The sequence below is a fragment of the Pan troglodytes genome, chromosome 2 (genome assembly GCF_028858775.2).
Source record: "Pan troglodytes isolate AG18354 chromosome 2, NHGRI_mPanTro3-v2.0_pri, whole genome shotgun sequence".
NCBI lineage: Eukaryota > Metazoa > Chordata > Mammalia > Primates > Hominidae > Pan > Pan troglodytes.
Window position 1 is genome coordinate 45,457,703 of NC_086015.1, and position 16,688 is coordinate 45,474,390.

Below are 16,688 nucleotides of genomic sequence, written 5' to 3' on the forward strand. Positions count from 1 at the left end.
AAAAAAGGATACAAACAAATGGAAGAACATTCCATGCTCATGGGTAGGAAGAATCAATATCGGGAAAATGGCCATACTGCCCAAGGTAATTTATAGATTCAATGCCATCCCCATCAAGCTACCAATGACTTTCTTCACAGAATTGGAAAAAACAACTTTCAAGTTCATATGGAACCAAAAAAGAGCCTGCATCACCAAGTCAATCCTAAGCCAAAAGAACAAAGCTGGAGGCATCATGCTACCTGACTTCAAACTACGCTACAAGGTTACAGTAACCAAAACAGCATGGTACTGGTACCAAAACAGAGATATAGATCAATGGAACAGAACAGAGCCCTCAAAAATAATGCCACATATCTACAACCATCTGATCTTTGACAAACCTGAGAAAAACAAGCAATGGGGAAAGGATTCCCTATTTAATAAATGGTGCTGGGAAAACTGGCTAGCCATATGTAGAAAGCTGAAACTGGATCCCTTCCTTACACCTTACACAAAAATTAATTCAAGATGGATTAAAGACTTACATATTAGACCGAAAACCATAAAAACCCTAGAAGAAAACCTAGGCAATACCATTCAGGACATAGGCATGGGCAAGGACTACATGTCTAAAACACCAAAAGCAATGGCAACAAAAGACAAAATTGACAAATGGGATCTAATTAAACTAAAGAGCTTCTGCACAGCAAAAGAAACCACCATCAGAGTGAACAGGCAACCTACAAAATGGGAGAAAATTTTCGCAACCTACTCATCTGACAAAGGGCTAATATCCAGAATCTACAATGAACTCAAACAAATTTACAAGAAAAAAACAAACAACCCCATCAAAAAGTGGGAGAAGGATATGAACAGACACTTCTCAAAAGAAGACATTTATGCAGCCAAAACACACATGAAAAAATGCTCATCATCACTGGCCATCAGAGAAATGCAAATCAAAACCACAATGAGATACCATCTCACACCAGTTAGAATGGCAATCATTAAAAAGTCAGGAAACAACAGGTGCCGAAGAGGATGTGGAGAAATAGGAACATTTTTACACTGTTGGTGGGACTGTAAACTAGTTCAACCCTTGGGGAAGTCAGTGTGGCGATTCCTCAGGGATCTAGAACTAGAAATACCATTTGACCCAGCCATCCCATTACTGGGTATATACCCAAAGGATTATAAATCATGCTGCCATAAAGACACATGCACACGTATGTTTACTGAGGCACTATTCACAATAGCAAAGACTTGGAACCAAGCCAAATGTCTAACAATGATAGACTGTATTAAGAAAATGTGGCACATATACACCATGGAATACTATGCAGCCATAAAAAAGGATGAGTTCATGTCCTTTGTAGGGACATGGATGAAGCTGGAAACCATCATTCTCAGCAAACTATCGCAGGGACAAAAAAACCAAACACCGCAAGTTCTCACTGATAGGTGTGAATTGAACAATGAGAACACATGGACACAGGAAGGGGAATATCACACACCGGGGCCTGTTGTGGGGTGGGGGGAGGGTGGACAGATAGCATTAGGAGATATACCTAATGTTAAATGATGAGTTAATGGGTGCAGCACAGCAACATGGCACATGTATATATATGTAACGAACCTGTACATTGTGCACATGTACCATAAAACTTAAAGCATAATAAAAGAATAAAAATAAAAATAAAATAAAATAAAAATAAAAAGTTACCAAAAAAAAAAAAATTAGCCGGGCATGGTGGCGTGTGCCTGTAATCCTAGCTACTTGGGAGGTTGAGGCAGGAGAATTGCTTGAACCCGGGAGGTGGAGGTTGCAGTTAGCCGAGATGGCACCACTGCACTCCAGCCCGGGTGACAGAGCGAGACTCTGTCTCAAAAAAAAAAAAAAAAAGACAAGACACCTTTAAAAACCTTTTAATTAGCTAGACTTTGCTTTTGGCATGACCCAGGTTTCACAGTTCCACATTCAATTCTTTCTTCAACCTCTCTAACTCCCATCTCTCGCCTATCGGTCTGTCCCATTGCCCTAGTCTTGTTCTTTCAGTGAAATGTATTCATATTAAAGCATTACTTTTGAAAGAGGGCTTGAAAAGAAGACAGGAGAATGCTGGAGTGTGGATCATCATGGGTGAGAATGACTTTCTCGAGGAGCTCTTTTCTGGCACACCTCATATCCCACCACATAAATGCATGTTTTTCTACTCAACCTAGAGCAGGCAGCCTTGGCCAATAACAAAATGCCATTAAAAAAACATATTGCTACATGACAGCCACTCAAGACAAAGGCATAAAAAGTAATGGGAGAAAGCAGATCTGCAGTTCCGGGGCCTTTCTTCCCTAAAGCTAGACAAATCTAAACATTGAATGTCAGAGCCCTGGGGACTTTCCTGTTAGAAAAGGGTAACGATGCTGTGGCATCTATTTTGACTGCTCAGAGGCTTCATGCTCACCAATGCTGCCGGGATCCTAGGGCTCGGTTTTTATGTATTGCGGTGGCTATAAGCACAGCAATTTTCCAGAAATACATGGGTCCCTGGTTAATGTCATCTGCCCTTTTGGATCCTTTCTTGTCAATCAAAGATAGGGTTTGGGTTGTTTCAGAAACACAGGCTGCCCAATGAATGTCAGGGCTAACCCTGCTAAGAAGAGGGCAACTTCTAGAGAGAAGTCTAAATGATGCAATTTTAAAGCAAGCGAGCCGAGCCAGTGAGCCATCACCACCACCACCTCCTACTAGAGGCCAGGCAGGACAGCAGGAGTGCTGCGGACAAATTCTCTGAATAAATTTGTACTTGAATCTATGTCTTACCAGACTTAGTCTATGCTACATTTGCTAGCTCTTTACTTCCTTTCCTACACAAATATAATTAAATCCCTTCTCTGTAACAGGCCCCAAAGTGAAGCAAACAGATATGGCTCCTGCCTTCCTAGGGTTTACAGTTTAGTGGGAGGGACAGAGACATAAACAAGTGTTTTTGGTACCAGGTAACAGGAAGTGTTAGGACTAGGAGGCTGGGGATGCTATGGGAGCCGGGGTCTGAGGCACGCTAAACCAGTTTTCGTGGGTGTAACCAGCTTCCTAAAATAAGTGACAATGAAGCCAAGACCTGAAAGCCAAGGAAAAGTCAGCAAAATGAAAGGAGAATGAGCTAAGGGAAATCAAGGCATGTTTAAAGAACTGAAAAGAGTTGGTACACAGAACATAGAATATGACTAGAAAAACCAAAAGAAAGTGCTAGAAACATAAGAAAGGGTCCAATTATCTATGATTTTGTAAGCCTGTTCAGAAGTTGGAGTTTATTAAGTCAATGCATGACAGGATGAGTTTTGTATTTTGGAAAGAACACTCTGACTGTACCATGGAGAAGACAGTAGAGGGAGCAAGAACAGGCAGAGAATCCAGGTGGAAGGCTCCTGTGGTCCTGTAAGGGCAGGAGGATGGTGGTGGCCTTCATGATAGTGCTCATGGCAACAAGGAGAAAATGGCAGTCTGTAACGTGTGATGTGTGATGTGTTTGGGTGGCAGAACTGCCAGGGCTTGATGAAACGGGGCAGGATGGTGAAGGAAAAGACAAGAATGATGTCCACATTCTTGGCTTGGGCAATTGAGTGGAAGTTAGTTTCATTCACTGACAGACAAAGCACAAAAGGAGGAACAGTTTTATTTTTATTATTTTATTTTTTCAAGATGGAGTCTCACTCTGTCACCCAGGCTGGAGTGCAACGGCACCATCTCAGCTCACTGCAACCTCTGCCTCCTGGTTTCTCGGCTCACTGCAACCTCTGCCTCCTGGTTTCAAGCAACTCTCCTGCCTCAGTCTCCCAAGTAGTTGGGACTACAGGCATGCGCCACCATGCCTGGTTAATTTTTGTATTTTTAGTAGATACAAGGTTTCACCATACTGGCCAGGCTGGTCTCAAACTCCTGACCTCAAGTGATCTGCCCACCTCAGCCTCCCAAAGTGCCGCGATTACAGTTGTGAGCCATCATGCCCGGCCCCAAGTTTTATTTAAAAATTTTTTTTTTTAGAGACCAGGTCTCACTATGTTGCCCAGGCTGGTCTTGAACTCCTGGGCTCAAGCGATCCTCTTGCTGTGGCCTTCTAAAGTAGGAACAGTTTTCAGGAGGTACTTATGAGTTTGTTTTAACCCTGTTGAATCTGAGGTACTTATGGCACATCCAGTGGAAATATCCAGAAGGCAGATGGGCAGTGGCTACTCAGAAAGAGGGGTATCATCTTTAAATGGAGTACTGACTCCTTAGAGGAGCTGCTTAGTATAGAACTAATAAAATCCCCAATCTCTTGGGTTTGACTTGCAAAAAGACTACTACTACCCCTGGGCTCCATCACCATAAACCATAATCACCATAAAGCATTACCTGTATTTCATGCCACTGACTGTGAAGTCAGCAGGAAACAGAAGGAGAACAGGCAAGTACAAGTCCACCACCATTTGAAAAGAAAAATCTGCTCATGTACTTTGTGAAAGGAAGAAATTTAGTAATAAAAATGGAAAACAGAAATGAACTTTTTCTACATTGCGTTTTAATTTATTTTTATGTTAATTTACTTATTTTTAAAACTGGCACAGTGATCTCAGAAACATGAATTGATAAGAATCATCAGATGTTCAGGCGACAGCTTGGTCTCCCAGTTATCTAGTATAGCCACACTGATACAAGTTGAGGACTGGGTCCTAAATGGACTGTCGAGGACCATCTTTTCAGTGGCCAAAAAAGGCACACATGATTCATGTGAAATAAACAGAACAATATAAATTAGTCTAAATACTGGCACCTTTGATATATAATAAAGAATATTTTTAAAATAATACCATAGGAAATATCTATTTTAATTAAGGGACAAGCAGGCTGTAGCATCATTTCTTATCATAGTTAACTATCTAGTTTAAAAACTTATCTAGAATATATACTTTGGCTTCGCATTTTCTTTCTTTTGGGAATAAAACACTTTGGTCAAATAAGCACCTTGCTTTATCTTTCCTTCAGGAGACAGTCAACTTATTATATCCTATATTAGCCATATCTTATACTATGGTTCCCAATTGAGGGTTTGAAGTTCCCCCTGAAATTGTGAACTGCGTGCTGAACTCTGCACATAAGCAAGTCTAGGCATTTTTATGGTAAGAGAATCAAGAATAATCAGTTTGTCAAAACAGACTTAGAATCACTGTCTTATATAAACATTTCACTATGGCTCTCCTACAGTGTATATTATAAATATAGGTCATAAATTATAGGTTGACAGGTTTCATATTCTCTTAAGGATAAGTAGGTTTACTTTCATAGGACCATATCTGGAAAAAACCTCAAAAGCTAACAAGTTCATTCTGTTGCCTTTAGGCCAAGTGCTTCCAAAATTATCCAAGTCAGATGAAAACTGAAAGTGTGTTTATTTTTCCCTACGGGAAAGCAATTCCAGCACCTCATTCTGTAACCTATTACATTTTTTAACAACCACTGTAAAATTTATCTTTGGTCTGTATGTGCTCTAGTTTAGGTCCTCAATAGCCTTATTACTACTTTTCTTCACTTTATACACAGCTATAAATGTGTGTTAATCTTTCCCAGAGAAGATATATGGCAGTGTTCTTGTCACAGGCCATTTTTATACGTAATGGTTCCAATGATAAATGTGTATATATTGTACACAATGCAGCCTACACACATTATGCATACATCTAGCCAATATACTAGAACCTAACTGTGATCAAGTTACAAGTAACTGGAGCGCAGTGTCACAAAGAGCTGAGAAAAACCTCTCAGAGGACAATTTTATTCCTTGGGTAATCACCTGCCCTGAACACTGGGTGGCATCACCATTGGGCTGCAGGGCTCTTAGCAGGACAGTGAAAGCTGCAGCTCCAGCAGAATTCCAGGAGAAAGGCGGGAAGACCTCTAAGCAGTGGATAGTATTCAAGGAAACTGGACCCTGTGCTTTTATATATGTAAATATTCAAGGTAAGAAACCAGAAGACATCTGGAAATAAGCAGGGAACAAGAGGGGGCCTTTGGGAGGGACTTACAAACACAAGGGAGGATGTCTATAAAGAAGGTTCCAAGAATCGTCTTGTAAAGAATCCTAAACTGAGCAGAGGGGTAGCATCGGAGGTTGGCTGGGTGAGAGAGACAAAAGAAGCACTTTATGAGGGCAGGAGGGACTATTCCAACAAATCATAGCAAGCAGAGGATAAGGCTAAAAATCAGACATAATATGTGATCAAAGGGGAAATTTTCGAGAAATGACAGTTGATCATTTCTCCCAGGTATCATCTCATTTAATCCTCAGGCTCAGAGACAAACAGTGCCCCATCCAAGATCACACAGCTGGGCAGCAGCAGAACCAGACATTCAGTCTTGGATTTCTGACTCAAAATCCACAGCTCCTGGCAACCTCTGGCCAGAATCGTATGATATTCCAATTCAAGTAATTGGGGGATAGCACCACGTACAAAAAAACGTGCTATATGAATTTCAGGAACTATTGGTAGTACAGACTAATAAATTGTCATATTCCTAATATAAGGTTGAACCAAATGAAACTGCTACTTTTGTAGGCCTCAAATGGTCGGATATTGGCAATTTTATGTGATTCAATGTAATATCAAGGAATCAAAAACGGAAGGTGTCAGCCTAAATTTAGAGCCCAAGGTGGTACCCTCTTGTGTTTAAATTTTATAAAAAACAGAAAAAGAATAGTGAGAGAAGAATACATAAAGCATGCTAATAAATATTTAAATGCAAAATCCTCAAATACCAACAAAAACTACCATTTCACATTTAATGTTCTATACTCACCTTCCTCCCTGATTACTGGAATTCCTAAAGTCAGCCTTCTGGGGAATCTTCTGATTTTGAACTTGGTAGATGCATACTGCCGTATTTAATAGACCTCTGTGGCCTACACAGAGCCATCTATCTGCTCCAAGTTCCTGGTTATCTGCTCTTCATCTACATCAGAACCTCCAGAAAGCTCCCTAGGCAGCACCTAGGCCACTCCAGGGTAGAGAATTAAGTCTGCATTTCAAGTTTCATCTACTGCTCCATCCAGGGATTTTTCATTAGGGCCTACAGTATTTGGGTTGTTAGATTAGATTATCTGGAATAGACGCCTGTTCAACAAACAATTCTGAAAGAAGCAGATTCCTCCAGGAGAGGAGATGGGAGTATCTACTCTCTTTCCACTGAGAGTTAAATCCAATCACTCAAACCCAGTAATTAAACAGTGTAATCAGGGCAGCTCTTACAAGGAGTGTAAGCAAACCCAGGTTCATCAGAGCCACTCTGTGTTGGTGTTCCTCACATTTTGAAGACATAATCATTTCTATTTCCTAATTAACTCTGCTAAGTAATTAGATATAACTACATAAAACAGAAGTGTAAAATATTTTGTGCTTCCTAAACAAAAATGCTTTGTGAAGTCTACAAGCATTTTTGTCCATTTATGTGTTTGTCATAAATGGACAAAAAGGCTATCATCCTTAGGAGGAAAAGGCAAAAAGTAGCCTCCATTCAGAACATCTTAAACTATGAAAAATGCATCTGGAAATGACTCCATGTTCGAGCTAAGAATATCTTCCATTCATGAAGACCTCCAAAACTTAAAAACAGCCAAAACAGAATGGCTTTTGAATCAAAACATTGTATTTCAGTGAGACTATTCCCAAACATGGAATAAAGTTAAGAGTTTAACGTGTTTGCAGTTAATCCAGAGGCCAAGGAGAACGGTGGTAGGGAAAATGTACACTCAGTTCAGACACTGAGCTCTCTTGTATTTTTATCCTTTGTAAGCTTTGGGGTACTTATGTGGAAGGCAAGGATGGGCCTATGTCATCAGGAAAGAAGGGCTAAGTAAGATCAAAGGTAAAGCACTAATAGAATCTAGCTCATTGTCAGCACTGGTTAACAGTGGTGAAATTGCGTTTTTTTGTTTTTTGTTTTTTTGAGACAGGGTCTCACTCTTTCACTCTTTTGCCCAGGCTAGAGTGCAGTGGTGTCATCATTGCTGGCTGCCGCCTCACACTCCTGGGCTCAAGCAATCCTCAAGCCTCAGCCTCCCAAGTAGCTGGAATTACAGGTGTGCACCACCACACCTGGCCAAATTTTAAACATTTTTGTAGAGACGGAGTCCTGCTATGTTGCCTAGGGTAGTCTCAAATGCCAGGACCCAATCGATTCTCCCATCTCGACCTCCCAAAGTGCCAGTATTACAGGCATGAGCCACCACACCTGGCCTGTATCAATTTTTATATAGCTATATTTGTTGAACACATACTATATGCCAGGTCCTGTTCATTTAATCCTCAAAATAACTTCATGATCTCATTAGCATTACTAACTTCATTTTACAGATGAAGAAACTGTGGCATGAATAAATTAAGTCACAAATATTGTTAGTTAATATTTGTCCAAAGTCACACAGCTGGTAAGTGGCAGAGCTAAATTGAGCCCATGCCCATGAACTCTGCATGCAATACTGTCTTGCATTATTATTGTTATTGTTCACTTTATTTCTTATATTTCATCTTCCATGTAATTTCTAACTTATAATTCCATGGAACATGGATATCATAGAAAAATTCCATTTAAGGAATACTATGCAGCCATGAAAAAGGATGAGTTCATGTCCTTTGTAGGGACATGGATGAAGCTGGAAACCATCATTCTCAGCAAACTATCACAGGGACAAAAAACCAAACACCACATGTTCTCACTCATAGGTGGGAATTGAACAATGAGAACACTTGGACACAGGAAGGGGAACACCACACACCGGGGCCTGTCATGGGGTGGGGGGAGGGGGGAGGGATAGCATTAGGAGATATACCTAATGTAAATGATGACTTAATGGGTGCAGCACACCAACATGGCACATGTATACATATGTAACAAACCTGCACATTGTGCACATGTACCCTAGAACTTAAAGTATAATTAAAAAAAAAAAAAAGAAAAAAAGAAAAATTCCATTTAAGGGCAACTAGATGTTCTTAACTAGAAAGATGATAAAATTAGGCCAGGCGTGGTGGCTCACACCTGTAATCCCAGCAATTTGGGAGGCCAAGGCGGGCGGATCACTTGAAGCCAGGAATTTGAGACCGGCCTGGACAATATGGTGAAACCCCGTCTCTACTAAAAATGCAAAAATTAGCTGGGCGTGGTGGTGGGCACCTGTAATCCCAGCTACTTGGGAGGCTGAGGCAGGAGAATTGCTTGAACCTGGTAGGCGGATGCTGCAGTGAGCTGAGATCATGCCACTTCACTCCAGCCTGGGCAAGAGAGCAAGACTTCATCTCAAAAAAAAAAAAAAGAAAAGAAAAGAAAAGAAAAAAAAGATGATAGAATTAATTGGCAAAAATATAAAGTTAAAATTAATTAGGAACAATAATTTGATTTTAAAAGACTGGGAAGTTTTGTAGACAGTGAAATTATATGTTTAAAACAGTTTTTTTAATTTTTTACTTTTTGAGATGGAGTCTCGCTTTTTCACCCAGGCTGGAGTGAAGTGGCACGATCTTGGTTCACTGCAACCTCTGCCTCCTGGGTTCAAGTGATTCTCCTGACTCAGCCTCCCGAGTAGCTGGAATTACAGGTGCACACCACCACGCCTGGCTAATTTTTTTAAATATTTTTAGTAGAGACGGGGTTTCACCATACTGGTCAGGCTGGTCTCGAACACCTGACTCAAATGATCCACTCACCTTGGTTTCCCAAAGTGCTAGGCTAAAACTGTTTAATACGTCCAAACTCTGAATTTCTGTTGAGCTCTTTTTGTATATTCAATGGGTCGTGTATAGTCTTACCTGTTTTTATTTAATTTTGCTTATTTCATTCCATTTCTATTGAGATTGAGGGGGTGTGCCCTAGGTCTGTGTCTGTGCTTTTGCATTTCTGGGGAAGTCCTGCATGCCAAGTCAAACACTAAAATATCTTTTTGAGAAGAAATTGATTCCCATAGCAATTTCTTCTTTCCTCTTAGAATTCATTTGTTGAATTTTTTACCTCGCATTTGTTAAGAAAGTAATTAGATTTGAGATTTTGCCTTACCTAAATATCTATTTAAATGAATAAGCCACCTGGTTTTAAAATAAAGTAGAGATTTAGTTTTCCAGGCCAAATAATCTTCTGAAAGTTCTTTTGGCTCTAGTTTTGAAGGGAATAAAAATAACATAGAAACTCAAGAGATCACGAAATTCAAATAAAATTACTTCAACTTCAGTAATGCTCCAAAAGACATACAGGTGAGCTCTTACCAGTGGAATAAGCAGGCTAATCAGGTCTGTCAGAGGTCTGTTGAGCAGCAGCAGGTCTTCTGCAGCCTGAGGGTCCTCTCCTGAGCCAGACTTCTGGGCCTGGAACAGGGAGAAGAGAAATGAAAGATGGTCTTGGTGATTAGTCAGCTTGGCCAAAGGAAACAGGACCACTCCATCGGGCAGACACAAGGGGCTGAGGAAGCATTCTACCTCGGTTCCCAAGGATGGAATAGATGGAGGCCCCAGAAGAGATACTATGCTTTGTTATGACATAACAAGGAGTGTAGATATTGCCACTGCCGCCAGCTCAGGCTACAGAGGCTGACCTGGACAGCACATAGATAAAGCAATTACAAAGGTTGCTAATGGAGGAATAATGGTGATGTCCCATATATTGCAGTGAGGAAGCGCTTAATCTTTTTTTTCTTTTTGAGTTGGAGTCTCCCTCTGTCACCCAGGCTGTTGGGCAGTGGCACAATCTCAGCTCACTGCAACCTCTGCCTCCTGGGTTCAAGCGATTCTCCTGACTCAGCCTCCTGAGTAGCTAAGATTACAGGCTCTTGCCACCACGCCTCGCTAGTTTTTGTATTTTTAGTAGAGATGGGGTTTTGCCATGTTGGCCAGGCAGGTCTCTAACTCCTGACCTCACGTGATCCACCCATCACAGCCTCCCAAAATGCTGGCATTGCAGATGTGAGCCACCGCGCCCAGCCAAAAGTGCTTTATCTTAAGCATCCTGAGACTAGGTGCTGAAGAAAACTGAACTTTAGAGAAGCTGGGTAGTTTGTCTAACATCTCACAGATAAGGAGTGACAAAGCCAGAGGACCAAACCCAGGCTGACTCCAAGTCACAAATGCTAATCTCCTCTGAGCATATTTATGCACATGATACATACCAAGTGCATTCTGCTATGTTTTCCTTCTCTATATGCATACATATGCTCAAATAACATCTAAAATATTTGTCCAACATATCACTGCATGAATAGGCTTCAAATACAGGTAGATATTCCTATGAATGTTTAGACTTAAATGGCAATGAAAATAAATGAGTGAGTGGTTTTTACACTGTGTGTCTTCTCGCAGGGGTTTTATAGAACTGTCTAATTCCAAAGGAGATTTCTATCATAGAGATGAATAATTTTATATTGAAAAATGGTATGGATTATTTTTTCCATTTGCTATAATATGTAGACGCCCTTCCTCTCTGTTTTTATGTTTACTCAGAAGAAACAAAACCACTTTTCAATAATGACCTTTGCCAGAGCCAACAGAGCAGGCCACAGGCTGCCCTGCCTTGAGTCATTAACCTGGACTCCAGGACCCTTCTCATAAATGCCTAGTTTCCTTCTGCACTTCTGGCCTATGGACAGAATTTCAGTTGCCTGTTTTCTTTGGTTCAGAAGAACTTGACTGAAAATCGGACACCTGTTTTTAACAACTTGCACATCTCAATAGATAAGGAGAACAAGGGTCATCATTAGCTTGGAGCGTCCCTCTCACTTCCCTGACTGACTTTATCGGAAATGGAGAATTTCCTTTCAGGAAACAAATGTGCAGCACTATCCAAGAGGTCTGAACCTTTCTGAATCTTGGCCGTTGATCCCTTGCCCTCTGAAACATTATCTGACATGGAATATTAGCCTTTCCACATTACCACATTATCCCTTAGAGCAGATTGATTTCTTCCTGGGAGAGATAAGGCAGTCTTGCAAATCAGCAATGAGGCAGCAGTGAGGGGTACGGTGCCTCCTTTCCAAACACACACAAGCAAGCGAATGGGGCCACAGCACAAGAAACACTGTAGGACTTTTTCCACCAGGATGTCCCATGGTCTCCAGATCCTCCAAGATCTGCATAGTAATACGTCATAGTCGCCAAGAAACATCGACCCAGTCTACCAGTATTCATGTGGCCACCTCCTTGCAAAGTTGCCAAGAGTTCCAGAAGAAAGAGAAGGCTACAGCTTTGCACAACAGAGAGGTGGCACAAAAGAAAGACATTAGAAATTCCACTCTCCCCACAAAAGTAATGGCCCACAAAGGAAGCTCTGTGCAACAAAAGGACACCTGCCTGGATGCAGCAATAAACACTGAAGCCCCCAGAATCAAATGCAAAGGCCCAGGCCTGCCTTGCCTCTCAGCCTCTCTCCAATTTCCCAACATCAGACTCCCTCATGTCAGCCTCCTAACTCCTGGATTTGCCACCCTTTGTGTGCATCTTGTACAGGGCCCGTGTCCCTGTCACAACATCATGACTGTCTGCTCCATCCAGGTCCTCTGACTTTGCTTCTGGCCCCACGGACCCCTTTCCAGAACCACTCCCTTTTGTCATTGCTGTGTGTGAACTCACCCCACTCCTAGCAATCCCCTAGCTGTTATAACCCAGGCGAGAGAGGATGCTAGCCTGGGCTAGGGTGATAGCAGCAGGGTTTGAGAGAGGCAATTGGATGTGTTAGATGTTTATGGTAAAATCTACATGATTTGGTGACAGATTAGATGTGGGATATAAAAAAAGAGGAAAATTTTAAGAATGCCTCCAGGTTTCTGGTTTGCGTGGCAGGGTGAGTGGGGCAGGGCTTGCTGGCAGGGAAATGGATTTGGGAGGTAGATCCTGAGTTCAGCTTTGGTCTATGGGGCCATTCTAGAGGTCATATTGAGCAAGCTGCTAGGTATATGAATATTGATTTCAAAGAAGAACTTTAGGTAGAAATATACATTTAGTAGCCTTAAATCATCCAACTAAAGAAGGTGACATTCCTTTGGAACTTGTCATCCTTTAGTTAAACCATGAGATCCTAGAGGATGGGGACTGAATCATATTCATCTTTACATTGCGAACGTGCAACATGATGGTGTTTGGAGAGCACAGTAAGTGTTGAATTGATCTGAGCCACACCATTGACAGTTATGCTCTACTGTGTGCTAAAACCTGCTGGAGATATAAGACAGGAACTGAGCTGGGCATGGTGGCTCATGCTTGTAATTCCAGCACGTTGGGAGGCCGAGGCGGGTGGCCTGTCAATTTCTGGGCCATATTTAACATTAAATAGCAATACAGCATTACCTAAAGTGAGATAACAGAATACAGCTTCTTAGTATTAAAAAAAAAAGGCCAGGTATAATACAGTTCTCTTACATCTAGCATTGCTACACAAATCTAGCACACAGAAGTAGGTAATCAACAGAGGTCTGCTAAATATACACAGAAGTAAGGCATCTATAAAGAACAAGAGACAGTTACTTTCTCAAGTAGTTCCTGTCTTATTTATCTTTTTGAGATGCAGTCTCTCTCTTTCATCCAGGCTGGAGTGCAGTGGCATGATCTCGGCTTAGTGCAACCTCTGCCTCCTGGGTTCAAGCAATTCCCCTGCCTCAGCCTCCCAAGTGGCTGGGATTACAGGTCCCCGCAAGCATGACTGGCTAATTTTTATATTTTTAATAGAGACAGGGTTTCACCATGTTGGCCAGGCTGCTCTCAAACTCCAGACCTCATGATCTGCCTGCCTCAGCCTCCCAAAGTGCTGGGATTACAGGTGTCAGCCACCGCGCCCAGCCTTTATTTTTATTTTTTGAGATGGAGTCTCGCTCTGTCACCCAGGCTGGAGTGCAGTGGCGTGATCTCGGTTCACTGAAACCTCCGCCTCCCAGGTTCAAATGATTCTCCTGCTTCAGCCTCCCGAGTAGCTAGGACTACAGGTGTGTGCCACCACACCCGGCTAATTTATTTTTTTATTTTTTTTTATTTTTAGTAGAGACAAGATTTCACCATGTTGGCCAGGCTGGTCTTGAACTCCTGACCACATGTGATCTGCCCACCTGGGCCTCTCCCAAAGGGCTGGAATTATAAGCATGAGTCACCATGCCCAGTCCAGTTCCTGTCGTTATATCTCCAGCAGGTTTTAGCACACAGTGGAGCATAACTGTCAATGGTGTGGCTCGGATCAATTCAATTCAACACTTACTGTGCTCCCCAAACACGATCATGTTGCACATTCACAATGCAAAGATGAATATGATTCAGTCCCCATTATCTAGGATCTCATGGTTTAACTAAAAGGATGACAAGTTCCAAACAACTGTGCTAAGGCAGAATATGAAAACTGCTATAATAGAGGTAGAAATAAAGTTTAGGTTAAGGAGGGAAGTAGGATAATGTCACAATTGACTTCATCACTTGGATGGTGGGGACAGGGTCTACTAGGAGTCATATGGAGTACAAATATTTCACATGTGGAAATTTCATGAGGAAAGGCACAGGAGTGACAAAGCACAGCATCTACTTACAAGATGGCAGTGCAACTGTCTGATTGGGGTATGGGCAGCATGGAGGTCAGGCAGATGAGCTGGAAAGGTACCCTGGGGCTCGATTGTATAAGCCTTTGAATGTCTCAGCAAGGAGTCAGTAAGTTATAGATAATGAGATGTCACTGAAGTTTTCAAAGGAAGGGAGAAACTATCAGGACTATGGGCTATGACAGAAAAATCTCATCCGCATTCAACAACCAGGCAGAGGGTAGTTTATGGTGAAGGCCAACAAGAGGAAGGCCGTGAAGGAATCAAGTTGGATAATTATAAGAGATGCTAAAAACAGACAGCCCCCTAAAATAGCCCCCAACTACGCATAGCCTTTATGTGTATGTGGGACTAAGAAAGACTCAGTAGCCACATTACAGTCTTTCAACAATACTGACACATCTGCAAATCAACAGCAGTTTAATGGTCCTACTATCAGGAGGATGAGGTAACAAGCTTCCCCATACCACCTCAGAAAGGATAAACAAGGCCCAGATTGGAAAGTCAGGTGACCTGAATTAGAATAATAAATATTTGTCTTCCCTAGAAAAGCCCTCCCTAATCTCAAAATTGGGTTTGGTCCCCTGCCTCATTATTCATTCTGCAGCATGTAATACCTTCAATTGCTGCATTTTCACACATGCAATAAGATGAAGACTTGCTTCATTACTTGTATGTTGACAGTCTTCCCTATTAAACTGTAAGCTTCCTGAGAGCTAACACCCTTTCTCCCTTGATTCCTGCTGAAATTACAGGTGCCTAGTCCTATGCTAGGCTCATAAGTACAAAATAACTCATAAGCCTGCTAGGAGTTAGTCAGTAAATATGAACTGAGCGCTTTTCCATGCACCGGGATGTAGAAATGAGAAAGTCATGGCCCATAGGAGGCCTCCTGTAAACAAAAAAGGAAGCACCTTTCTTCTTGTTGCTGTTCATGATACAGTAACCACTTATTGGTCACCTTCACCGGGCCAGGTATATGTATGTCAGTTTACATCTATATATAATTATATATATTTTATTCTCCCATTGAAGTCTCACAACCACCCCGCAGAGTGGTGACCACATCTACTTTCCAGATGAGGAAACTGATACTCAGGTGCAGTAACTTGCCCGAGGTTATAGAGGTGGGGAGTGGTATAGTGGTGTGTCTGGGATTTGAATCTAAGGCATTCCAGCCTGCACAACCCACATGTCCCCACCACACCAGTGAGTCTCAGGCACTTTGTCTCTGCCTCCATTATCTTTCACACATAACATTCAGAGGTGAACAGGGACCAGTTTTAAATCATGGGGAAGGTAGTGGGTAGGGACTGAACTTCTGATGGAGATTCTGACACGTGCCTGCCTTTGCTCCCCCATACACACACTTGCATCATACCACTCTCCTCCCTGGAAAAGTGCTTTGTGAATCTAAGCATTATTATAATTTTAAGCACTGGCCTCTCTCAATTCTTCTACTTTTAAGAAGCTCCTATTAGAAATAGATACAGGTTTCAAGTACAGAAGAATCCCCAGTGTGAGAAGTATGTCTATAAATGGAAGGGGTGACTTAGGGTTTTGGAAAGTACTTATGGCTCAGTGTTTCAAGGCAGATATGTCTTTGATTCACATTCCATTTCTTTTCCCAACTCTTTCACCTAATTCAGCCTCAAGGACTCCTCCTCCTTCATATTGACAGCAGGTGTCATGGAGATCAAAGTCAGTGGTCAAGGCCAAAAGCAATACATGGCAGATATTACGAGGGATGATTTAGAAAGATGGTAGCAGTAAAATGTACAGTGGTGTTCAAGACTATGAAAACAATAAAAAACAGTGATCTACTGGGAAACCAGCAAGTTGGAAATAGAAAATTCAAAAATATTTTGTATTAAGGCGTTTCCTTTCAAAACATCCCTGAATATCTACCTAATCACTTGTAGTAAAAAAAAGAATTTCTATTATTCTGAAGATTTTTAACTTCTGATCCTTTTTCTGTCTACAATTTACAAGAAAATCTTTTACAGATTGTCATCAAGGTATCCTGTAAAAGTAACTATCAACTACATCTCAAAGAATTACAAAAATCTACCACTATGAAAACTGAAATAAGAAACTGTGTTCTCTGAAAAGAAACTTACTAGA

General features: G+C 41.5%; 1 protein-coding gene across 18 annotated transcripts in view; it reads right to left on the reverse strand.

Annotated features, from left to right (window-relative positions):
• ULK4 (unc-51 like kinase 4) overlaps positions 1-16,688 on the reverse strand; it is a 714,793-nt gene that overhangs the window by 198,138 nt on the left and 499,967 nt on the right. For all 18 annotated transcript variants that reach the window (XR_010155166.1, XR_010155167.1, XM_063805611.1 and 15 more), the window contains one exon: positions 10,270-10,368. Coding sequence is in view for 16 of the 18 variants with exons in the window: in XM_063805611.1 (XP_063661681.1) it covers positions 10,270-10,368 (99 nt within the window). In the remaining 2 variants the exon portion in view is untranslated. The remainder of the gene's footprint in view (positions 1-10,269; positions 10,369-16,688) is intronic.